At 48.8% G+C, this 25454-nt stretch overlaps 2 protein-coding genes across 4 annotated transcripts in view; both read right to left on the reverse strand.

Annotated features, from left to right (window-relative positions):
• Positions 1-25454, reverse strand: part of EVA1A (eva-1 homolog A, regulator of programmed cell death) — a 1077479-nt gene that overhangs the window by 209245 nt on the left and 842780 nt on the right. The gene's annotated exons all lie outside the window — the stretch shown is intronic.
• The window catches only part of LOC138453210 (uncharacterized), a 46701-nt gene that overhangs the window by 3254 nt on the left and 17993 nt on the right, over positions 1-25454 (reverse strand). Inside the window, exon 2 of one of the 2 annotated variants that reach the window (XM_069605844.1) lies at positions 347-4348. The exons of the other annotated variant lie outside the window; for it this stretch is intronic. Within the exon in view, the coding sequence (XP_069461945.1) occupies positions 1297-3597 (2301 nt within the window). The 5' untranslated portion in view covers positions 3598-4348 and the 3' untranslated portion in view covers positions 347-1296. Of the gene's footprint in view, positions 1-346; positions 4349-25454 lie in introns of those variants that run through there. 2 annotated transcript variants of the gene reach the window in all.

The following is a 25454-nucleotide window of genomic DNA, read 5'->3' on the forward strand; positions in this document are numbered from 1 at the left end:
GTTCTTGCGTTAACGTGGGTTGGACCATGAGCCACGCTCACTATCACAGGTAAGTATGCGTCAGGTAGTACCCAGGTGTTCGTTTTGGTATGTGCCCATAGCCCATCTACCGTCTCCTCATATTGATCATCCTTGTGCCAAGATAGTCTTTCTTCAATGGTTGCATCTGCTTGGATTTCCTTTACGCGCTCCTTCGTCCCTTCCATAGTCACATCCCTCCCCACTATGAGCTGTCGGGCTTCCCACCGAGTGTCCCTTGTGGCAGCTAGTTTAGCCATCTGGTCAGCCAAAGAATTTCCCTGCGTGACATAATCCAGTGTTTTTTTATGCGCTGAGCACTTCACTACGGCCACCATTTTGGGCAGCGTAAGGGCTTGCAATAATTCAGCAATCAATCGGGCATGTTTAATAGTATCACCTTGGGAGGTTAAAAACCCACGCTCTCCCCAGAGTTTACCAAAACTGGAAACCACCCCATGAGCGTAGGCTGAATCAGTATAAATTGTCACTTTCATACCGCTGCTTAATACTAATGCTCTCGTTAGCGCAATTAATTCTGCTGCCTGGGCCGATTTTTCACACACTTTCCCACTCTCAATCAACCGTTCCCCTGTAGTTACTGCATACCCTGCTGTTGTCTCCCCATTTGGCAGTTTGAAACAGGAACCATCACAGAATAATATACCCTCATTATCAACCAGCGGGGTGTCTTGCAGGTCTGCTCTACCCTTAGTGTGTTCTTCCATTTGGATCACACAATCATGCCTAATGTCATCAGGTGAGGTGGGCAAAGGAAGCAGTGTCGCTGGATTCAAAGTGTTACACCGTTCAATTTTTACATTACTGGCAAACAGGATCATCTCATACTGTGTGAGTCTAGCTGTAGTCAAATGCTGTGTATGCACTCTATTCAGAAGAACATCTACCGTATGTGGAACTTTTACTGTTACTTCACTCCCTAGGATGATACCTGCACTTTGTTTTAGGGCTGTCGCTGCTGCAGCTACTGCTCTCATGCATGGGGGTAGGCCTCGAGCTACTGAGTCCAGAGTGCTAGAAAAATATGCACATGGTCTCTGTTTACCCCCTTGTTCCTGTGTCAAGACTGACACAGCGCAACCTTCCTGTTCATCAACAAAAAGGCAAAATCTCTTAGTATAATCAGGTGTGCCTGTTTCCAGCTCCCGTGTCTACCAGACATCTCAAGTTTCGGTGGGGGCCGATCCTAATAGAGGCATAAGGCCCCCTTTGGTCTATAGGAACCTGCACCACTCCCGCTATCTCATTCCGGCATCCTCAGGACATATCGCTTGTGTTATCCTGAAAATCAACGTTATAGTATACCCCTTCTCCACATTCTTCACCCTGGCATACACCTTGTACTTGTGTCGTTTGTTGTGGCTGATACAGTAGATTGGGGGGAGGCGGGGCCGGCCAGGGAACATCCCCTCTTGCTTGTCCGTCAAAGGCATTGGGTTGAGGGGGTTTAAACATTCTATTGTCTTGGTTGCCGTACCCACCAGTCCTATTTCCTGGGGCAAATGTTGTCTGTGAAGGGGGCCGTACGCCCCTTCCTCTCCCACCACTCTGGGGACACTGGGATTTCCAGTGTCCGGGTCTCTTGCAGAAGGCACATACATCTTGGGGTAGCCCATCACTCCTCCCATATAGCGCACCTCCTTGCACTGTACCTCTTCCTGTCCCTTGGCCCCCTATCATGTTGCTGCTATAGCCCTGTGACGGGCCGTTATTATTGTAGTTATACCTGCCTTGGGGCCCTTGATGCAACTGTTGCATCAACACTTTGGTTTTTAAATCCTTCTCTTGTCGTGCCTTTTGTTGTCCCTTTACTCTTTCCCCTCTTTCATAATACCTGGCCATTTCGAGGAGATCCCGGGGGTTTCTAGTCATCCATGTACTTTCTGCCCTCCTAATGTTCTCCTGAATTGGCCCGTGGAGCCCCTCTACAAAGTTTGTGGCAAAGTACCGTTGGCCCGTTTCAGACCCTATCTCTAGCCCACTGTGCGCTTTGAATGCTGCTTCATAACGCAGAAAGTACTGTGCTACCTCCTCACTTGCACCCTGTATCACAGCGGACAGTTTCTCCACATTCACATCAAATGGGGGTAACACCTTTTCTAGAGCCCTCAGGACTGCCATGCCATGCCCCCTTAGGGGTTCAGGATATTCCTCATGCAGTTTTCTATTTTTGCTCGCATCCATTACATCTTTCCATTTTATTGTTTCATTGTCTTTGGCACGAAAGGGGGTCCATATTTCTTCTGGGACAATGGCTAACAATATGTTATCTACATCCTCTACGGTAAATAACCCTGGTCTGAATAACTTTCCTACTTCTTTGTAGAATCCTGCCGGGTCTATACGGGGGTCGGGGATGGACTTGGTGATATGCATTAATTCAATTCGGGATAAAGGGACATACACATAGGTGCGCATCATGTTACCAGTGGCTGCCTCTATGGTGGGTTGGCACTCTCTCATTGGCATTAATAGTAACTTTTCCATGTCTGTTTGTTCACTTACAAGGGCCTGCGCTGGTGGCGAAACAGAGGATTGATGACTAAGAGCTTTCTCTTTTATTTTTTTATAATCTTTTAATAGTTTCTCCACCTTAGCCATCCTCCATTCTTCCGCCCCTGAATCATCCACTCTTATATTAGATAGCAGTTTCTTATCCAATTCCGTCCTAATCCTATTCCACTGGGACACATATCTAGGCTCCTTTTCCTCTTCTATATCATCCACCCTAATAAGAAGATATTTAATTACGTTTACTTGTATAGGCCAGCCAAGGCCCTCCATCAGACTCACCAGGGTGGACATGGACTGCGAGTGTATGGATGCTATCATACGATTAGCTACGTTTTGGCCCGCCTGGTCTGCATCTTTGAGTTTAGCCTCTCTTTCCCTCACCTCTCTTTCCCATGCCCTCTTTTCCTTCTCCCATTCAACACTGCCCCTTATGACTTCCTCTATTATGTCTGACATACATCCCCATAACTGAACACTGGACGCAGTCACTGGTAGTAACGCGACAGCGTCCTGATATGCTGAGGGCAGATCCGCAGTACTCTGTCCTCTCAATTTACAGTTACCCTCATAAAAGGTATATAGTTTAGTGGCCACTGTCCTAAATTCCAAAGGTGTCAAACGCCCCAATTGGTCCCGTAGGCTGTCATTGAGGGGTGTGCCATACAGCCCGGTCATAAGGATTTGCAAGTCTCCATCTCTATCCTTTTCTACAGTAGTCGTTCTCCTATGGTCTATCAACCTATCTGGGTTTCCATACTTCATTGGGAATTCCACCCTTTCACCCTCACTGTCTGCCGGTGGAGCTGTAGCTCCTGGAAACAATAATTCAGTCGTTGTTTGTTCTGCTTCTAGCCCTATCACATCTTCATATCGAGGCACCGGCACGGCAGGATACATACCCCCACTGTTCTTAATCATCATATGTCTATCCAACTGATCTAGCCTCTCGCCCTTCTCTTTTATCTCTAGATCATGTAATTTTTGATTTACCGTTCTCTTCTGCTCCTTTGCTTTTTGTTTGTTCTGAGCATTGCGCCTGCGCATTGCTTCTACCCTCCATAGTCGTATAGCCTCAAACTGTGCGGGTCTGACCCGTCTTTTACTAATTCTATTTCTACTTTGGATATGTGGTCCACATCAAAGGACCCGGTGTCTGGCCATTTATGCTCAATCAAATCTTTTGTGTATTCGGACCATTCTTTTAAGAACAATGTTGAATTCAATCCATGTTTAATCAACATATCAAATGCAGGGGTTCCTTCAAGAGGGGCATAGTGTCTCTTGCCTATACCACTCTTGCTGGAAGCCGCTTGACCCATTTTGTTGGTATACCGCAATTGCCTAAAACACTCACCTTTCCCAAATATGCACCTATTGGCTAACAATAATAATACATCCTCCTGGCGTATCTAACATATCATATCATCATTTCAACATTACTTCTTCATAGACGGACTTACCACCGTCCTCTTCACAAACCCTGAATCATTATTTCCTTATTCCATCATGCATCCGTCCATACCACTTATCTTAAGGGTCCCGCCAGAGTGTTCCGGACCCGAAGGGCGACAGCCTGCTGTTCCACCGCCAACGGAGCCGGAAAAACAAGGATGACGCGTTGGTTGCAATCAAAGGTGCGGATTCAGTTGTTGGGGCCCCGTGATCAATTCCTTCTCCGGTTCCGCCGCGGCGTTCCTCACCCAGTGACGGACTGTCGCTCCTTCGCGTCCCACTTCTGACACCAAAATTGTGGGTGCGATTTCTCGCCGTCGCCAAAACCAGTACAAAAGGGACCCTATGAAAACTCAAACAGAAAAGAGTTGAGTAAACATTGCTTTATTAACACACAAGCATTCGCGAATGGGCCACAAGTTCAACCGTCTCGCAAAGCAAGTCGTCAAAGTGCCGCCCTTTGCCCTGCACATCGTGGTCCTTTTATACCCATCTGTTTTACATTGTCATACATTGCTGCACATAGATTATGTCCACCACAAGGCGGTTCCTCCCAGTCATGACTTTGCATCAACGGTCAACAGTTCAACATCTGCTATTGTGGTTTCCTGTTATCTGTTATTCTCTCTCTCTCGTGCCCTTCTGTGTCCTTATCTCTGTGCACGAGGCTGTGCTTACTCATTCCTTCCCCACCCGTAATCTGCAGATAGTTTTAGCAGGCTCAACATGCTTCGACATACAGTGACCAAACACAATTCTTCTGTTAAAACAAGTTCTTGCCAGGTCAGCAGGTCTTAAACGCCGCTGTATAAAGAGAATGCCTCTTCTTTTAACAAAGGGTACATTCTTTTAACACATATGGTGATTAGTACAAACTCCAAGTGTGAGCACAACATTACATATGTATGCGTACCTTCAGAGTGCCCAGAAGCTGCAACTCTAGCTGCAAATCCCCCCTGGCTAGACTAGGCCGTCAGGCCCCCAGATCTGCTCTCAAGCCAGCTGCAGAGTGCCCAGAAGCTACAACTCTAGCTGCAAATCCTCCCGCGGTTAGACTAGCCCGGCAGGCCCCCAGATCTGCTCTCAAGCTGGCGACAGAGCACCCAGAAGCTACAACTCTAGCTGCAAATCTCCCCCGGCTAGCCTAGCCCAGCAGGCCCCCAGATCTGCTCTCAAGCTGGCGACAGAGTGCCCAGAAGCTACAAAATCCTCCCCCGGCTAGACTAGCCCGGCAGGCCCCCAGATCTGCTCTCAAGCCCGCGACAGAGCGCCCAGAAGCTACAACTCTAGCTGCAAATCCCCCTGGCTAGACTAGCCCGGCAGGCCCCAAGATCTGCTCTCAAACCGGCTGCAGAGCACCCAGAAGCTACAACTCTAGCTGCAAATACTCCCCTGGCTAGACTAGCCCAGCAGGCCCCCAGATCTGCTCTCAAGCTGGCGACAGAGCGCCCAGAAGCTACAAATCCTCCCCCGGCTAGACTAGCCCGGCAGGCCCCCAGATCTGCTCTCAAGCCAGCAACAGAGCACCCAGAAGCTACAACTCTAGCTGCAAATCCCCCCTGGCTAGACTAGCCCGTCAGGCCCCCAGATCTGCTCTCGAGCTGGCTACAGTGCACCCAGAAGCTACAAATCCTCCCCCGGCTAGACTAGCCCGGCAGGCCCCCAGATCTGCTCTCAAGCCGGCTGCAGAGTGCCCAGAAGCTACAACTCTAGCTGCAATTCTCCCCCAGCTAGACCAGGCCGACAGGCCCCCAGATCTGCTCTCAAGCCGGCTGCAGAGTGCCCAGAAGCTACAACTCTAGCTGCAATTCTCCCCCGGCTAGACTAGCCCGGCAGGCCCCCAGATATGCTCTTAAGCCGGCTGCAGAGTGCCCAGAAGCTACAACTCTAGCTGCAAATCTCCCCCGGCTAGACTAGCCCGGCAGGCCCCCAGATCTGCTCTCAAGCCGGCTGCAGAGTGCCCAGAAGCTACAACTCTAGCTGCATTTCTCCCCCAGCTAGACTAGCCCGGCAGGCCCCTAGATCTGCTCTGAAGCTGGCGACAGAGTGCCCAGAAGCTACAAATCCTCCCCCGGCTAGACTAGCCCGGCAGGCCCCCAGATCTGCTCTCAAGCCGGCTGCAGAGTGCCCAGAAGCTACAACTCTAGCTGCAATTCTCCCCTGGCTAGACTAGCCCGGCAGGCCCCTAGATCTGCTCTCAAGCTGGCGACAGAGTGCCCAGAAGCTACAAATCCTCCCCCGGCTAGACTAGCCCGGCAGGCCCCCAGATCTGCTCTCAAGCCGGCTGCAGAGTGCCCAGAAGCTACAAATCCTCCCCCGGCTAGACTAGCCCGGCAGGCCCCCAGATCTGCTCTCAAGCCGGCTGCAGAGTGCCCAGAAGCTACAACTCTAGCTGCAAATCTCCCCCGGCTAGACTAGCCCGGCAGGCCCCCAGATCTGCTCTCAAGCCGGCTGCAGAGCACCTACAAGCAGACCTGCGACTTGATAGTTGCACGAGCTCCGTGCAGCACCAGCACAGCCGGTCATCTCGCGCACAAGCTGTGCAAATGGCTATGGAGAAGTTGCTATTTACAAGACATTTTTCTGTTAGGGTGAGAAGAATGAAAAGAGCAGAGAACCTAACTTGCATAACTTGCTCGCTGAATTACTATTAACCGCATATTGCTTATATAAAACGATGAGGATATTCTTATCTTCCCAACATGCCATTTGCCTTTATGCAACTCAGCAGGATTGGGTTCATTTAAGAGACGCCCCCCCCCCACGCACGACGGGGCGCGTGGGGGAGGCGTCCCAGAGTAAACGTTTCCATTTCCAGCAGTGGCCATCACTTGGTCCTTCGGGTGCACGTGCTGTGTGCAGAGTAGTATTGCAGCATTGATTGCATCGCTACCGACACAAAATGGTGGCGCTCTTACCCACATATCAAGACTCCATCCAGGGAGTGCAGGAAGACCTACAACATTAAAAAGCCACTCATTCCAGCAGCCGTAAGTCACCCGATAGGTAGCCAAGTGGTGACGGTGCCGGCTCCAACCCCTGTCACTAGGCTGAGGAAAGGGCTCTGTGCCCGGATGTCTGCTTGCCAGAGGGAAATCCTAATGTTACTATAAATGGCCCTGCCTGGAAAAACGGCCAGGCGCCAGACACAACTCGTTACAAGTATTATTATTTCAGCACGAGCCCTTCCCAGCTCTGCTTCAGCTATCAGCCGCTTACCAGCACGTGTCTAGGGCGGGGCGATGAGATACTGTTTGCACCCGTTCACTCCGCCAAAAAACATAAAAATGTGTGCTTCGATGTGGATGGAACGCCAAATATATACAATGGATACAGTGTACCAGATAAGGCTGCTTACAAGTCACAAAACAGCTCCTTGGACATACAGAGGCGCAAAGCCGCTGTCAAGGAGCTATAAACAGGCGCTGAGCCCCAATGTGCCATAAAATAATGTCCTTAATAAGTGCTGATAGGGTGCATAATAGTCTACAAAAAAAAACAAAAATCATTATAGGCACTCTTCTTGAAAGATTGATCGGTGCCCCCCTTTAATATGTCAGCTCCTCTACTACCCATGCACCCCACTTGCAAGTCCCGGGCGAGTCCCCTATAAAGAGTGGTGCTTCCCAGCTAGGCTTGCTTTTTATTTTCGCATTCATACGTATGTGAAGATTGAACAATTATGTAGTGCTTAGAAGGGCATTGTTTTAGCAAGTCCAGTAGTCTCGGTGCTTTTCCTCATAGCTGAGAAGGGGCGTTGGGGCCCATGTGCATATCTTGCTTCCGGTCAGTGAGGGATCTATGTGATCACTGCGACCACATGAAATTGCGACGGCCGAAAGGGAGTATCCACTGGGACCATAACTAGAGGACTGTAATATTATCTCCAAGCTCAGTGGTCACAAGAGGTCCATGTGTGAGATCAAGCACCGCTACCATAGTTGTTGGGATGTTGCAAGTCGCAGGGGAGTTTTGTGAACAATAAAGAGTGTTGCCCAGCAATGGTCCATCCTCTGAGCGCCAAGTCCACCTCCTGAGATCCTGATCAGACTGTAAATGCATAAAATATAGCTGCATTTGTGTGGTACTGCCAAGCCCCCGAAGCGCACCAGGCTAATCTACCATTGTTGCATGTTCAGCCTAGCCGGACTATCATCCTCTGATGAACAGCTATATCTAATAACAGAATCAAGGTCATCGTACATCTACTTCCGGGGTACGCACAAGATACTGCTTGACAGCTGACATGCATATCTAGAATATCGCTCCTCTCTTTAGATAACTCCTCACTGGTTCCTACATGTCTGGCATTCATGGCTCCACACAACAGACCATGACCACAAACCACAGTAAACGTGAAGGCTCGCCCACAGCTGTATGGATCATGCAGCGAAGTCAACAGTCGCGCGTCACAAACCACCACACATCACACAGCGGTAACTGGTCAGCCAGAAGGGCTGGAGAAATTGTCGGTATGAGAATATCCTGAAAATTCATGGAGTTGTCATCTCAGCAAATTCCTCACTGAAGCACAGAAATGAACTGTCGAGTCACTCCTGGTTCATCATTGAGCCCAATGTCTCAACATTTATGGCAAATCCTTTTCCAGTTCACTACCCTCCACCTGGGTTGTATTTTCATACTGGTGACCATAATTCTCAAACATACTAAACACATATCAGGCGACCCAAACCTGCATGTTACAATAGGAAGCTAGTGGCAAAGACCTCGGGCGCGTTCCAATTCACATTGTAACAGCATGCTCCTGATAAGAGGAACCAAGGTGTTCATCTTCCGTTACCACCAACCCTAAAGGATATCCAAGCTTAAACAAAGTCACAAATAGCCTGGCACGGAGATATGTGTGTGTCGCAGCGTGGGGGGCAGGGCAGAACTCTGTGCAACATGCAAGATGGCAGTAAAATACGCAAAATGCATTATTTCTGGTCTCCACCTAATGACAGAGCAAGCCATGGTGCTCTCGTTTGTTCTCAGTAGATGGCTTCCCACACCAGGGTCCAATTCAAGCAAAGACTGACAAAGCCAACAGTTTGGGCTTTTTTGTAGGCATGGCGTAGACATTTGCCAGGCAGTACCTGGCCATGCGGTGGCAATAGCTGGAAAATGGTGGTAGTATCTGGCCATATGATAACGGTGGCTGGCACAGGCCTCTCTACTACCCACACACAAGCCACAACTGTTAGCTTTGCAATGTCTGTCAATGACATAATGTCAATGCACAGAAAAAAATGTGATGACGCACACAATACTTATAAATCAAATGGCTGAATGCATACTTGGTTAAGACATGTTTATTACACCAGAAGCACATGTACAGCTGTAATTAAGCCATGGACTCTCAGAATACTGCGTAGATCAACGCTGGCAGGCCCTATAGAGCACCACGTTTGATGTTACTGCATAACTGAGCTATCCCAAAGAGATCCAAGACGGTGCGTTTTTGGCAGGGGGGGGGGGTGTAGTGGGTGGGATTTGCCATATGGATTAGCATGGCCATACGGAGTCGATGGGTGGCTAAATAAGCAAACAGTACACACAAGCCGTGTGGCCCTCCTTGCACCCCATGCCCCTCGTATGGGTACTCCAATGCAAGAGATTTGGCTTGTAGAATGAATGGAATTAAGAGCCAAAACTCAAAGGTCGCTGAAGGGTGAAGATCGCTTTCTAGACTGGGGCAGTGTGACGCCGCTACTCACCCTCTTAGTCCTCTTTCTGCGTTTAGTGCTCTGAAGCAATTTCACATGTTGCATGTTACGAAACCCCACTAAATACATTTAAAAAGGGGTCATGTGCTAGCACGCCGCTGCATTTAGCGGCGGTATGGACTTGTCCGGCCTGCTGGACTGGAATCTGCGCTGGCTGCAAGCGCCACCACAGCGCTCAACTGCAACATCCTCCCGACAAGCAGCGCAGCCGCGGAATGGAAGCCTAGGCGCCCACTCACCAGAGCCTGGGCAGAAGATGAACCGCGGACATGTCCACTCGCCGGTCCCACCGGGACCAGTTGGTGGCAGTCCTCCGCTGCTTGCATTCCCTGTGACAGGGGACACTGGCCATGTGGCCAGCATCGTGTATTTCTGGAATAACGTGGAAAGCTGTTGAACTCCACAGCTGCTCATCCATCAGTCAACCTCTCAGGGCACGCGGCTTCCTAGCAGCAGAGACGCGTCCATTCTCCTCGATTAACCAACGGGCGCTGGGCAACAATAAGTAAAGTGCAATCAAGCGACCCCAGCCGTCCAGCATCCGCGCAGGGCCCCCAGTCATCCAGCTTCAGCACAGGGCCCCCCAGCCGTCCAGCTTCCGCAAAGGGGCCCCACTCAACCAGCTTCCACAAAGGGGCCCCCAGTCATCCAGCTTCAGCACAGGGCCCCCCAGCCGTCCAGCTTCCGCAAAGGGGCCCCACTCAACCAGCTTCCGCAAAGGGGCCCCCAGTCATCCAGCTTCCTCACAGGGCCCCCCAGCCGTCCAGCTTCCGCGCGGGGCCCCCAGTCATCCAGCTTCCGCAAAGGGGCCCCCAGTCATCCAGCTTCCGCGCAGGACACCCAGTCATCCAGCTTCCGCGCAGGGCCCCCCAGCCATCCAGCTTCCGCGCAGGGCCCCCAGTCATCCAGCTTCAGCACAGGGCCCCCCAGCCATCCAGCTTCAGCACAGGGCCCCCCAGCCCTCTAGCTTCCGCACAGGGCCCTTAGTCACCCAGCTTCCTCAACAGGGCCCCCCCAGTCACCCAGTTTCTCCACAGGGCCCCCATTCATCCAGCTTCCGCAATGGAGCCCACATCATTCCTCTTCCTCAGCATGCCCCCCAGTCATCCAGCTCTCGCAACAGGACCCCCCAGTCATCCAGCTTCCGCAATGGGGTCCCCCAGTCACCCAGCTTCTGCAAAGGGCCCCCCCACTCAACCAGCTTCCTCAAAAAGCCCCTCTCCCCCCATTCAGCCAGCTTTCCCAACAGGACCCCCCAGTCATCCCTTTTCCCCCAACAGTCTTCCAGACTGCGCTCATGGCAAGCAGTTGCCATTACTTTTTTGTTTTTAGTGAAATGTACTCTGTGAGATTAATTTAATTTGTTAATAGATGTTCGTTTTAAAGAATTCCTGTGTCCCAGATCGGCTCCTTAGCGCCATCCAAGTCCAAGCAAAGACTATAAATCGAGGGGGCTCTGCCACAACCGGGAGAAAGGCGAGCAGAGATCAAGGGGGGTCTGAAGGGAAGTTGCAAAGATCTTTAGCCATCGTGAATGCTAATCCTTTTTGCACAGCCCCCCCCCAAATCCCCTCCGATGCATTCCAGCTCATCAAATTGCATCACAAAGAAGGACCTTGTGGAGTATCATGGCTGCATTGTACGCAACGCATAAAGGCTCCCTTGAGGCAGAGCACACTCTAGAGCAAGCCAATGGGCACCTGTCCAGGCTGCTACCAGAAAAGGGATAGACCCAAGATGGCCCCTACCGGCAATACCTGCGATCCTGTGGTCACGGGAGAGCCCAGCATGGCCAATATCCTTGAACAGCCTTGCTCTGTGGCTCAAACCAAAGACGTTTGTGAATTCTCATCCTTAATGGGCTGGGCTCTAACACCTCTGCTGCCCCTTCTGGTAGACCCAAAGTCAGTGGTCGAAGTGGGTGGGAGCCCTGCTCCTCTACTTTTCTTAATTAAGTTTTACTGTTCCTATACTTTCATTTTAAAAAGGAAACCGCTCGGGAATGGTTTTGTTTTAAAGTAAAAGTGTAGGATGAAGTTGAAACTTGCACTTCAGTGCACTGCAGTGAACGTTCCCTTACACAGCAGGTGCATGTGTTTAGGGTTTTGAATGGTGCGTGGGAGGGAGTGTGGCAATGGGGTTTGTGGGGAGCGGCGGTGGGCCAGCAAGGAACATATTTCCACTACTTCTTTTCGTACACTTTAACCACTGCCCAAACTCATGATTTACCCAGACTGCAGGCCTTTGCTAAAACACTTTCCTAGATCTAGACATAAACGTCTACATATAAAATAGTTCCAAACACACTGTGACGAATCAACTTCCTGGGGAACCAGTGACCCAGGGATGCATATCGGGTTCTAAACCAATCAGCCCCACACCTCTTGTACACCAGAAGGGATCCGAACAGATTGGAGCACAAGTCAATTATAAACCTCCTTGTCCAGTGTTGGTAACATGGACAGAACGGCAGGATTATCTCTGCAAGGTCGTGGATCGTTGGTTAGTTGCAACACTGCGAAAATACAATTATTACCCAATGATAAAAGTCAATTATAAACCTCCTTGTCCAGTGTTGGTAACATGGACAGAACGGCAGGATTATCTCTGCAAGGTCGTGGATCGTTGAGTTGCAACACTGCGAAAATACAATTATTACCCAATGATAAAAAGGACTGTCCAGTCAAAGTTGCATACAAATATCTACTTTATTATTACTACAACAGACAGTTCTAGCACACTACAAAATACAACCCACCCTGTAAAGGAACACAGAGGACAGACAGTTTCACGAAGGAAAAGGGATGCACTCTGGAAACTGACAGGAGGGTAGTTGGTAAAATAATCAGTCTTACTGTTCAAGGTTATTTGCTTTCAGCACCAAGGGGCAAAGGGTCATAACTGTCTCTAGGGACCTTCAGAAAACAAAGGACAAAGGGGATAGAACCACAATGTACCTGGTGTTTAAGGAGTTCTTGATGCTCGACAGCATCGAGGCGGTTCCAGGGCACTTGGCAGCTCCTAAAACAGAGTTTGAGATGGGAGACAGCTGTGGGTATCAGGCGGCAGGCAGTTCGGCATACGAGGCTGGACGGACGGCTGCAGACTGTCCTACATGGTGGCTCGGGATCAAGAATCTTGTTTCTGTGCTGGTTGGTGGATCTGGAACGCTGGTCGAGGTGTCTTGGACGGCTCTGGTGACTGCGGCATGACAACAGTCAGCAGTGCAGCCGGTTGTGGTTCGAGGACTCGACTGTCTCGAAAATGTCCTTCAAAGATGGATGCTGGTTGATGCTTAATGCTTGTAGGGGCACTCCTCCTCGCTTCTTCGCAGGGCTCTCGTCCTTCCTGTAAAGGCGGAGGGGCCAAAGCTTAGGAGAGTGTTTGCAGGCAGCGGCCTTGTCCTTAGTTCAGATACTCTACGTCACTTCCCACCTCCTAGTCCGGTATCTCCCTCTGTTCCCTGGGATATGTTTAGGGGAGGGATCTTGCTTCCCTCTCGGAACTCCTGGCCTTCCTTCACCGACGGAAGATGTAAGATAGACTGTACCTTCAACCTGGGTCCAAATGAGTCCTTCTTACTCCTTTCAAAGTTGTTGGATGATCTGCTAAGTGAGGGGTTCAGCCCTCTTTTAAAGCCAAATGGGCCCCAGTGATTGTTGCAGGCTAAGCCTACATTAATGAACCAATCTTGGGTCCCGACCAACAATCTTCTATTATGCCTGAGGTCAGGACCAGAGTGCTCTGCAACAGGAAAGGTAAGGGGTGACAACATACACTTAAGTTCCACCCATCTTCCTTGAGGTTTGTGATGAGAGCAGACCTCCTGTCTCCCTCAAAACACATGTGTCTCCCCTCTGAAAGGGGTCCGTTCTGCAGGGTACCTACGGTAACTAATGGACCCATGTATGCCATTCACTGCCTTTCATATGGAGCAGTGGGAACTAGCCTCAAGTTTACACATTGCATATGGGGGCATTAACACAGATGCAACAACGCTGATAGAAGAAAGTGACCCTCCCAATGTCTTAAGCTACCATCCATAAACAGAAGTTAAGGAAGAAAAATCTAAGGCACATCAACTTACCAACTGAGAGATAGATATGATGTAATGATACCAAAGAAAGATCACAGATAGATCGGGAGGGAAGGGCAAGGATGATATATCAATAACACCTTGGCCTACAAATTACACATAGGCAACAGTGGACCATCGCCAGGAAATCGATAGCAGGGGAGTGAGCGACTGCTAATTTAGAGCACCAATAACCGGAGTGGGGGACAAGACTCGCCCTACCTATTAGACTAAGTTCAAAACAACAAAGCTAGGAACGAGCCACACCATCACTCATAACAATTAGATGGACAAGAAAGAAAACTATAAAATATGCCTACCTATAGAACAACCGGATAAATAGAACACGAACTGCAAGGACCAAGAGACATATAACCCACTAACACTATGCTCAAATCTCTGCATACTCTGCATCGCTCAGCAAACCGCATGCACTTCACCATACCGCAACAACAAACAAACAACACATAAACCGCACCAAAAGCACACAAGGTCTTGCATCGGTCTGAAATTCACACCGAAGCTCAGCGCACAGTGAAAAACGAACTGAAGCGGTCAACAGCACACCACCTTTCTCACTTTCCAACTCCCTCTTCACCTGACTAACTCATTCCCGCCTTCTTCTTTGCAGATGTGCCCGGGGACCAATCCGTTGGTGACAGTGTGCGGTACAAATACCTTTAACATTCACATACCAAAGGGGTGTTAACCCCGCCTTCCTGTTCTCTGTTTGGCGACCAAGCCCCTCCATCAGGCTTGCCTCAATTATCAAGCCCCTCCACCAGGCTTGCCTCAATTATCTTTCATTAGTATGCACTGCCACGAGCCGAACTAAACAATAAGAAAGCCGATCCATTGAGCCTTTGATATTGTACCTAGGCTGCCCATGGCCGGAGGAAGGTGTGCCCTCCCCCTTCTTGAGATGCTCTGATGTACCTGTGGCTGACACATTCCATCTGAACATGACAGGCGAGGATGGCACCTGTAGGCTGTGCCCTCCTGGAGTAGAAGTGACTATGCGTTTCGTGCGGTGAGCAGAGAAAACGCGAGCAGAATGGCCCCACACATTTTCGGAGGTTGATCACCCATCATTCGTGTTCATTATCCAAAAATCAAAAAAGCCCTGGCAAGTGCACACTCCCTGTGCAGATGGTCGAATTCCTCACACACACCCTTTACAATCATCAGATAAAGGCACAGTTCTACCAATCTTGTTCTGCACTTTTCCAACTTTAATAGAAAACACTGGAAGTGCAATAAACGTCACTGTACACGCTTAGGAAAACATCACTGTTTTAAGATACATCCTATCTGAATGTTCTTTAATTCGAGAAAAAGACAAAACCATCTGCAGACATGAGTTCTAAAGTCTGCACAGATTACACCGGCGGTTATTACGGGTTTGGCAGTAGTAATAAAACATGGCACATGTATTGCTGCTCTGTCAATTCCGGGTTTTGATCCTGAAACTCTCCTTAACTGGCTGCTTTTGTGTTAAGAAAAATTGTGCATCACGCATGCAGTATTGCCCATGTGTTTACCTTATTCAGGAATACTGCCGGCCCCCTACGAAGACCGACGGATCCCAAAATGGACAATAACAGAAATGTCTGCGCCTAAATCATGTCGGCCCTTCCCGCTACTGCATGTTTACTGCATGCCATAACGGTAAATTAATTTGGTGGTATTAGGACTCCGACTGTGTTTCATACATGACTTGCAGTTGTGGCATCACAGAAGTATTTATAAACATGCTAAAGGTATGGGGCATCATTACAAGTTTGGCGGTGTGGGAAAAAAGTGGCAGCAATTCTGTTACTGCCACTTTTCCTGCACCGCCAAACTACACGTTTGCCGGTACGGATGGAGGATTTGGTAAATCCAACCCCTAACAGCAAAAAACTCCCGGTATTACTGATGAGACTCCATGGAATGGGGAATTACCGCTGTTGCCGGCACTTGTAATCTGCGGGTAATTTCGGCAGACCAGGTAACAGTATCATCGTTTGCCAGTATCCTGCCGGATTTACTGGCAGGATACCGGCAAACTAATAATGAGGCCGTTGTCTGCAAACCTCTCTGGAAGTCTTAGTCTGCGTTGACTGTGGCCTGGTTGGGGCTTCTATTAATCCAATGGCTGCTTGTTTTGTTCTTAAACTTGAAACAAAAGCGCCTCGGGCAACCTTTGCTTGGACAGTGGGTTGGGAGGCGCCTAGGCGGGACTAAAGGTAAGGGACACCCGTAGGGTGAGGCACCTCCTCAGCATTGGGCAGACGGGCAATGTAATGGTGGTATAAAGCGAGGTGGCGCAATGTGCCCTCCCTCTCCTTTTCGCCGCCTGGGACCGGTGTGCTGCTCATGGCAGTGTGTTTCATTTTCCCACCCAACCTTTAGATCAGCTGGTGGGAGAGTGTGTTGCGGTAGGTTAGAGCACATTGCATTGTATAGAGCAAGGGGCTCACTTTTGGGTCACTGGAAGGGAGATTGATTGTTGATTTACGCTAGGGTCCTAGGCTTGGCACAAAAAGGCGAGGTGGCAGGCCAGGGGCTCTTAGAGTGGTCCTCACCGGTCCGTGCCTCGGGTGAGTGGGCCTGGTCGGTGGTTTAGGGGGTCACATATTTCCCTCAGGCCTGTCCCGGAGTGTGGGGCACGTAGGACTTGGTCACTCCTCCAAGCTAGAGAACGTAATGATGACGTAATTCATGATGTAATGATGACGATGTGTGTGACGTCACAATGATGTAACCATTGGACGATGTAATTCACGTATGGCCTTTTTCCGCATTTTGGGGATGTAAGACATGTAATAAATGTCGGCCTATTGCCTTCCAAATGAACATGTGCTGTGTCCCTCACTGCCCGTGCCGTGCCGTCTGTGTCGCCCAAACGAGAAGCAGGAGAACATAAGCAGTCCTCTGAGCTAATTTTTCACTTCCATTTTCTTGCCAAATGGGTAATTTAAGTCAAACCTTGAAGCATGGAAATATTTGACTTGCACATTTTTAGACCTTGAATTTTAGGACTTCATCCAATTAAAAAGTAAACCAAGGCTGGCAAACAGTCTGCTTCGGATGCCTACCTGCGGGTGCAAACACGTGTGGTTAACTCTATGCTATAACTAAAACCTGGGCTGGAGTGAGTGCTTCTAACACTCTCCTTAAAGAAGAGTCCACCTTTGACCTTTTCTTCACAGTGCTGCACCCCCAGTGCCACAGTCACTCTCTCCCGCCCCCCCCCCACTCCTCCCTCAGAAGTTCTGCTCTTTCTTTTGATCTCTTCTGTGGTTTCCTCTCTTTGCTAACTTTGGCACTTGGCTACAGTGTGGGTAAACGTCATTTCTTTTGATGGAGATCCTGTGCCTTTGTGTCCTTTATTAACCAGACTGTCCAGCACAACGCCTGGAAGATCCTCTCAGCTCCGAGGGTAATTTCCATAAGAGAGTTACGTGTCTCTCCTTTCATTAAAAAGGGGAATGGCAGGAAGGTCAGGCCGCTGAGCCCATGGCACGGGGGCTGCACAGGTCTTCCTCTGTCTATTGAGGACACACCTGGTGCCCTTTGGAACATGGATGAGAAAGCAATCTGGGATCCTGCACGTCCAGAGCTGCGGCTAAACTGTGCGGTGATCGCTCGTGAGTGGCGAAGGCTGTGTGAACCAGTGGGCAAACAATTCACGCTGGAACTAATTGGCAGAACTTTCTCAGTCCTGGGCTTTCTGTTTACTCAATGTCGGTATCGGGTGATTAAATTCAAGTGGTGATATGGTCTGTAACTCCCAGAATGCATTATTTCATTGAATGAAAATCCACCGCTTATACCATTGTGCATGCGCCTGTGCAATTACATTATCGCATGTGCATTTAACTTTGCACTTTTTGCACTGGTGCTGTACCGTAAGTAAGCCTTGGGTTGGTAACGTGCTGGCGACATGGAGTCACCCTATTATTCTCGGGCAGTCACGTGGCGTGAAAGTCAAGACAGAGCTGAAGACAATGCAGAGCGTTCAGTCTTACTGCAGGAATTCTCATCTGAAATCCGCTTTGAGATATACACGGTTTCTCTTCAATCGAAGGTCACATCGTTTACTCCATCGACAGGGTGTGTGGCTTTTGGGGTTTCGAGTATTTCGTGATTAAATCGAATTGTGCCACATGAACTCGGTCTTTTTTGGGGGTCTAGAAACCATGAATTGTTGCAGCAGAAACGCGTGACTTCCTTGGACCTGAAATGTCTAGCACTGCCTTTTGTTAGTAGTCACCCCCATGATTTGTGGGGTGGAAGCTCGTCTGGGTACAATAGCAGATTATTCCCACAGACAGAGGCCGACTTTGAAACCTAGGCGTGCAGCACATCACTTTCAGAAGTGAGTCCAAGGGACCCTATGCCACCGTAGCATACTGTATTAGGGTCACTTAGCAGGGAGAAGGAGCCATTTGTCAGTCAAAATCTTTCTGTAGTGGGTATCACCCACGTCCACATGCCTTATGGGTAATGCAAACCCATGTCACCCCACCTTGACTTATCATTTTTAACCAAAAACCAATGAATCTGAATGTAGTTCTGGTCTTTTACGCGTCCAGTGAAACCATGCCCATGTTGGGATTCCATGTTTCCAAAGACTAAGAGACGCTATCAAATACTCAAATCAAATAATACCAAGACACACACAACGATGATAGGATACTACCTAAAAGTAATTAGAATAAAACCTGACTCACACTATAAAGACCAACTAACCTTCTCAGACTCCAGGACACCATCGAACCCTCAGAGACAGCTGATGCCTTGTACAAGCCAAGAGAGCAGATCAGGAAGTCGTTTAAAGATCAATGAATACCACCAAACACCACTATACACATTACTAGACACTTAAAGACAAAGCAACACAGCCCCTCAAAAAACAGTGGGCACTATCAGACAATCAAAGAGTACTGAACACCACGAGGCACAGAAAACCCCAAGAATCCTTTCCTGCACTCAAAGATGCAGTTGCACAGCCAGAAGGTTCACAAAGGCACTACACAAGTAAACCCACAGCCACGGAACATTAAACATTTCCTGACACCAGGAGGCCAATGCTCATTATCGGACAATTACAAACGAAGGAACGCTAGCGGACGCTGACATGCCAATGTACTCTATCAAACAACTCCCAAAACACAAATGGAAACTATAGTAAACCAAAATGCACTATTGGACATCCCGAGGCAAACTGACATGAGCAGACACTCAAACACCAAAAAACTCTCACACACACATAGTAGCGAGCTGTAGAATAAACAATCAGTGCTGTAGCGAGCTGTAGAATAAACAATCAGTGCGGTAGCGAGCTGTAGAATAAACAATAAGTGCGGTAGCGAGTTGTAGAATAAACAATCAGTGCTGTAGCAAGCTGTAGAATAAACAATCAGTGCTTTAGATTCCGTCCCACTGAGCTTCGGCTGAATTTCCCTCTGGTAAAATGCCTTTGGCCATGCCTGTGAATAAGTAAGCCTTGGAACACAGCGATGCTGAATTTACACCATCCTATACATTATCTCCTCCCGCCCCGGTCCTTCCGAGGTATTATCTTCTCCCATCCCGGACACCGCTGCCTTCTTCCCTTCCATGTCATTAGTCTGTTAAAAAGAAGAGGATGCTATGTAATGAAAACATTGGTAAACAAATAACAGTGGCAATAATAACTTGTACAAAATAACTTTGCAACTAATTGTACCGAAAATCACGAGGAATGCGTACAACATCCTCCAATGTGGATACTGTATGCCAGTTGGCATTAGGAATTGGCCCAGAAAAAGATGGACATAGTTAGGTCCTCCGGCAAGACCTAATTTGCCAGAGGACTGGAGGCCTGAGGGACAAACACCACCTAGTCTAGCTGGGCGTCTTCAAGATATGCTCCCGGGCTTCAGGGGCGCCACAGTGAGCAAGGGGCAGGGGGCGAGGGAGTGATTCATTTACAACCACCAAGCCTAACATCCATAAACATGCGTTGTCCGAATGAGTACATAGTTTTTATGGTTTACAGGCATTTGTCTGTTAGGGTTACTATTTTTAAAAAAAATAATGAGAAATGAACCCATAGAGCATTAGTTGCTCAGAAGTGTTTCATGCTTGAATCACTAGCACATGTATATTGCAAATATAAAATCCCCATGCCATTCTAATGCTCCCAAAATGCACCTTGCTTTTATGCAAATCACAAGGGTTTAGTGGCTGGAACAGGAGTCAGTAGAAGGAGTCCCTAGACGTTGTGGAGCATTTCTTTTAGAGGCGTGTAGATTCTTTATCACTGTGCCTGCTTATTTGGGTATCTGAATCTTACCCCGAAAGCGTGTTCCTTAAACATGTTCCCCATTTCCTTTCTTAGGGCCGTACACCTTCACTTGTCATCTAAATTCTATATTCTTTGAAGTCACCGTCACTACTCCGTTTTACATGAATATCTCTTCCCCATTCTTTTGAATGTGTTGGTTTCATGTTTGTTGCTTTTTATTGGGTTTTCAATCCCTCTGCTCCATCTTATTTTATGCACTTGGTTAATTTTGCTCCGGGTTGGTTTGGAAACAAGTTATAATTTTTATCTGAAAGGCTTACCTTCCTTTTCCCACCTTTCCTGCTAGGCTGCCCACGAGAAGGGGTTCGTGTAAGGTGTTGGCTTGTGCCCAGGAGCCTGCAGTAAAGTCCCGGCCTCTGTTCCTATAGACGCGGCAGCGCCGGCGTCGGTTAGACCGCTGGTGTCAGCAAGTCATTCTCACCCCAGAGCCTTCCACTGTTGACACAGGGAAAGGAAGGATGTGCTTCATCGCGGCGTGATGTACCTTTAATGAGCTCGCTCGGGGGGGGGGGGGGGGGGGCGGGGGGGAACTCTGGGGAAGCACCTTCCGCCCAGGCAGGCGGGCAGCCAGCGTTCCAGTGGGAGCATATCCCAACAGAGCTGCTCCTAGTGGTGGCACTCGGACTCCACAGAGGCAAGGCGATGCCTCCTATGTTCTGCCCTGACCACTTCTTTCGGGCAGCGGGCCAGGGTAATCAAGCCTAGTAGGCAACCAGAATGCGCCCGAAAGCCTGATTCAGGAGTAAAAGCTCCCGTGGCACACACTTGCTGACTTGGCAACTTAGGTTTCAATCCCGGCTTCAGCACTGGCCAAAGGAAGCATGGTCAGTGTACATTCTGGCAGGAATGCACCAGCCCCATTAAAGGAGGGAGTACTACTCAGGCTGGCGGTAAACATCTGGGCTCGGTCACAAATGCTGGTGCCAAGCAGCATACACCTGGGTGCCCAAACACATCATACAAGGTGCCAAATGTCAGCTAAGCCAGGTAGTGCGGCCCAATAGCTTGGAAGGCTATGGGGGGTGGGTGTTTGGGGAAGAATCCCTGGGGGACTTTGAGAGAAGTGGATTCCAACCCCCAGAAAGGGAGGAGCGCAGGTGGAAACATGCCAGCTGCAGGCAGACCCGCCAGCGCTTACACAGGAAATAGCAAGAATAGGCTGGCAGAACGACGCCAACGTAATGTACAACTGGTGACATTTCGCCAGCTGCATCACATAGGGGGTCATTACGAGTTAGGCAGTAAGGGGTTAACGGCGCCGGTAAAGGTGCCGGAGCCGTCAAACCCTTACTGCCCCATTATGAGTCTGCTCACCTGGTTTTACCAGGCGTCCTTAGCGGGTCCCACAAGCAGACCAGGGTGCTAACAACGGGCCTGTTGTTAGCCCCCTCCCCATTCCCGTTGAGCCCTATGGGGGCTCGAATGGCAATGGGGATGGGTTCCTTGAATGAGGAATTACTGGGCCCTCCAAGGTTGGAATGGCCCGGTAATTCCTCATTCAAGGAACCCGGACCCTGTACCCAGTAAGGGGGTAGCCATGCCGCTAATAGCAGCATGGTTACCTCCTAACTCGTAATGACCCCCATAGATTTTTTTAAATAAAGAAATGGGGACCTTTTGGGTAGATCATTTTTCTTCTCTCTGCTTAGGGTGGTTGACAGTTTCTTGTATGATAACTGCGTAGGTAGGCCTTATTGTCTTAACCCACTGTTTATCCTGGTCAGCCTTACTTTCTTTGCCAGCTCTTTACACGGGTTAGTCTTATTCTATTTGACCGTTTGATGCACTGACAGGACTCAGTATATTTGTCTGGTGGGGAGCTACTCAGGTAGTCTCTTTGTTGGCTATTATTGTTAATTGGCTTTAGAACTATTGCTGGCTATTTATACTGGTAGGCCATAGTATCATTGCCGACTATTTACACTGGTAGGCTTTAGTATCATTGCCAGCTATTTATTCTGGTAGGCCTTAGTATTATTGATGGTTATTTACACTAGTGGGCCTGAGTATCATTGCCGGCAATTTATGCTGGTAGGCCTTAGAACCATTGCTGGCTATTGACACTGGTAGGAGTTAGTATCATTGCTGGATATTTATGCTGGTAGGCCATACAACCATTGCTGGCTATTTACACTGGTAGGCCTTAGTATTATTGCCAGCTATTTAGGCTATTTATGCTGGTAGGCCTTAGTATCACTGATGGCTATTTATACTGGTAGGCCATAGTATCATTGCCGACTATTTACACTGGTAGGCTTTAGTATCATTGCCAGCTATTTATTCTGGTAGGCCTTAGTATTATTGATGGTTATTTACACTAGTGGGCCTGAGTATCATTGCCGGCAATTTATGCTGGTAGGCCTTAGAACCATTGCTGGCTATTGACACTGGTAGGAGTTAGTATCATTGCTGGATATTTATGCTGGTAGGCCATACAACCATTGCTGGCTATTTACACTGGTAGGCCTTCATATTATTGCCAGCTATTTAGGCTATTTATGCTGGTAGGCCTTAGTATCACTGATGGCTATTTACACTGGTAGGCTTTAGTATCATTGCCGACTATTTACACTGGTAAGCATTAGTATAATTGCCAGCTATTTATTCTGGTAGGCCTTAGTATTATTGATGGTTATTTACACTAGTGGGCCTGAGTATCATTGTCGGCAATTTATGCTGGTAGGCCTTAGAACCATTGCTGGCTATTGACACTGGTAGGAGTTAGTATAATTGCTGGATATTTATGCTGGTAGGCCATACAACCATTGCTGGCTAATTACACTGGTAGGCCTTAGTATTATTGCCAGCTATTTAGGCTATTTATGCTGGTAGGCCTTAGTATCACTGATGGCTATTTACACCAGTGGACCTGAGTATCAATGCTGGCAATTTATGTTGGTAGTTCTTTGTATCACTGATGGCTATTTACAGAAGTGGGCCTGAGACTCATTGCTGGCAATGTATGCAGGTGGGCCTTAGTATCATTGATGGCTATTTATATTGGTATCCTTTTGTATCTATGCCAGTTATTTACACTGATAGGTCTTAGTTCACTGCCGGCTAGTGCCGCTGGTAGGTGTAATTCTCTTTCCAAGCTATTTATGCGGGTCATCTTAGACCGCTATTTTGGGAACTATTTACATTGCAATGGCTCAGTTTCTCCTTGACCTGTCTTTGACTTGTACAGACTTGTATATGATATATGTTGTTACTGTGTCACTACTGAGCCTGCAACTTCTACATGAGGCTGGCCCACGGATGTGCATTTCTGTTGAGAGTGAGAGATCCACAGAACCTTGCACACAAGCACAATGGGAGTTTAGCACATGTGATTCTAGGATTGCTTGAGATTGTTTTAATGATTAGGCATATGCTTTATAGAAGAGTGTGAGCAGAAATATACGTTGGCTTACTGATTGGGTACAGTTGGGTCAGGCCCACCCTTTCCGTACTGCAATAAGACCCTGGTATGTATGTCCACGCTAGGTGGTGCAGAACCTGCCCCTCACTCAAGCCTCGGGCAGCTGAAATCGGCCTGCCTTGAGTAGAGATGGGGCACCACTTAACAGTGGAGGCTCTGGGACATAGATTGGCACCATGAGACGATTTGATACCTCTCAATTAAAATGATGTTGTCGCCGAAACTTGGAAGGGGTTGAAGTGGGAGAATGGGACAAAAGAATCCCACCAATCCCATCACGCCCCTGGCCTAGAGGATCGCGGCCCAGACACCCGCCACGAGAGGAGTTTGCATATCTACCAGACGACCAAATACCCTGGTACAGGAACATACGGATGTGCCCACCAGTCTGCCCACCAACCTGCCCTGCCCAAGCCGACACCTGCGGCATGGATGAACTCGACTGAACCATTCAAGAGTAAATAAGCACATCGTTAGAGATGAAATGACGACCTAGCCAACGGTCAGAACACCCGTGCAAACAGGCACACTGGACACTCCCACACCAATCGACATGAAGAACATATTCAGTGCTATGACGTAGGTGACGGACACACCCACTGACGCGCATCTTTATTATTTTTCACATAGGTTTTTCAAAATGCAGAAACGCAAGACGCACAACGAACTCATCTAAAATGCTTGCTGACGCTTCTCCTAACCCATGTATTACAATGAGAAATATAACGAAGACATGATACTGGGGATAAAGCAATATGATACCGTAACTCAAAGTGCCGTGCATCAAACATCCCCACCTATGCACCAGGCCCAAGTAGGCCGCAAGCAAGAGCCTCCATGAACATTGAACGAGCAAGAGTACAATTGCTGACCCTGCAGAATGAGCCCGGCGAGAACAGACAGCCAAGGGAGCAATGTTGCAAACTCGCATACCACAAGCCGAAGCCAAGGTCACACCTGCAAACTAAGCCAGACACACAGTGGAAAATGCAACATTAAATGTGCAGAATTCTGCCTCAACCACGGTCTCTCCACACGTGACCAAGCCGAACCTGACAGGGTGCCAGGCCCAGGAGGGAGGAGGCGCCTGGGTCCCACGTTTTGAGACACAGGCAGCAACAATGAAGCGACTCAATGGACATCTGCGGCGGTGGGAGTAGTCTGCTCTCAAGCTTATGAACAAATCCACGCATTGTCTGCACAAACACATAGTTATACATTGTTGCAACTGGCAGGTGCACCGCGAGCTGGGAACAGCGATGGTCCCAAGCTGGGGGGCTCCCGAGTGGACCAATCAGAACATGGGGCACTTATCACTGACGCCATTAACATTAGCCAATCATCAGGGGTCTTCATGTAACAATTTTCATGTATCTAATAGAAGGGACAACCCAAGTATACCACCTGACTGACCCTTAACCACTAACAGCGTTCTCTATACGTATGCTATACTAACCCTACCACTCGAGGAACCAATCCAGAGTGACGATAGGTTTTTTTGCTAACTTTCCCAGGTGACGCAAGTAGCGCGTCATACTGAGGTAAAAAGGGCCTGCGAGCCCCACAAATTTTGAGAGAAAGTCAGGACGGACGCGTACGATCCTTGACCCATCCCTGCCGTTGTTTAATAAACAGCAGAACCACCTTGCTTCTTGCGTGTGCCTCATACTCATTTTTGGGACACGCGGGAGGAGTTGGGGCCTCCCTGCCTGGGGGTCCGCGGATGGCCCAGCTGACCCCGGCAGAATTTCCCCCCGACAGGGTTGCAGGAAACTTGGAAGTAATCTCTACAATCTGCATTGCCCCAATCTAGAACTTGGAAAAGCCTGGATGGAAATAATGCACTCCCTGCACTGCTCTGGTGAGAGCGCACCACTTCATCCATATAGC

The sequence above is a fragment of the Ambystoma mexicanum genome, chromosome 4p (assembly GCF_040938575.1).
Source record: "Ambystoma mexicanum isolate Mex_15411 chromosome 4p, UKY_AmexF1_1, whole genome shotgun sequence".
In the NCBI taxonomy this organism is placed as follows: Eukaryota; Metazoa; Chordata; class Amphibia; order Caudata; family Ambystomatidae; genus Ambystoma; species Ambystoma mexicanum.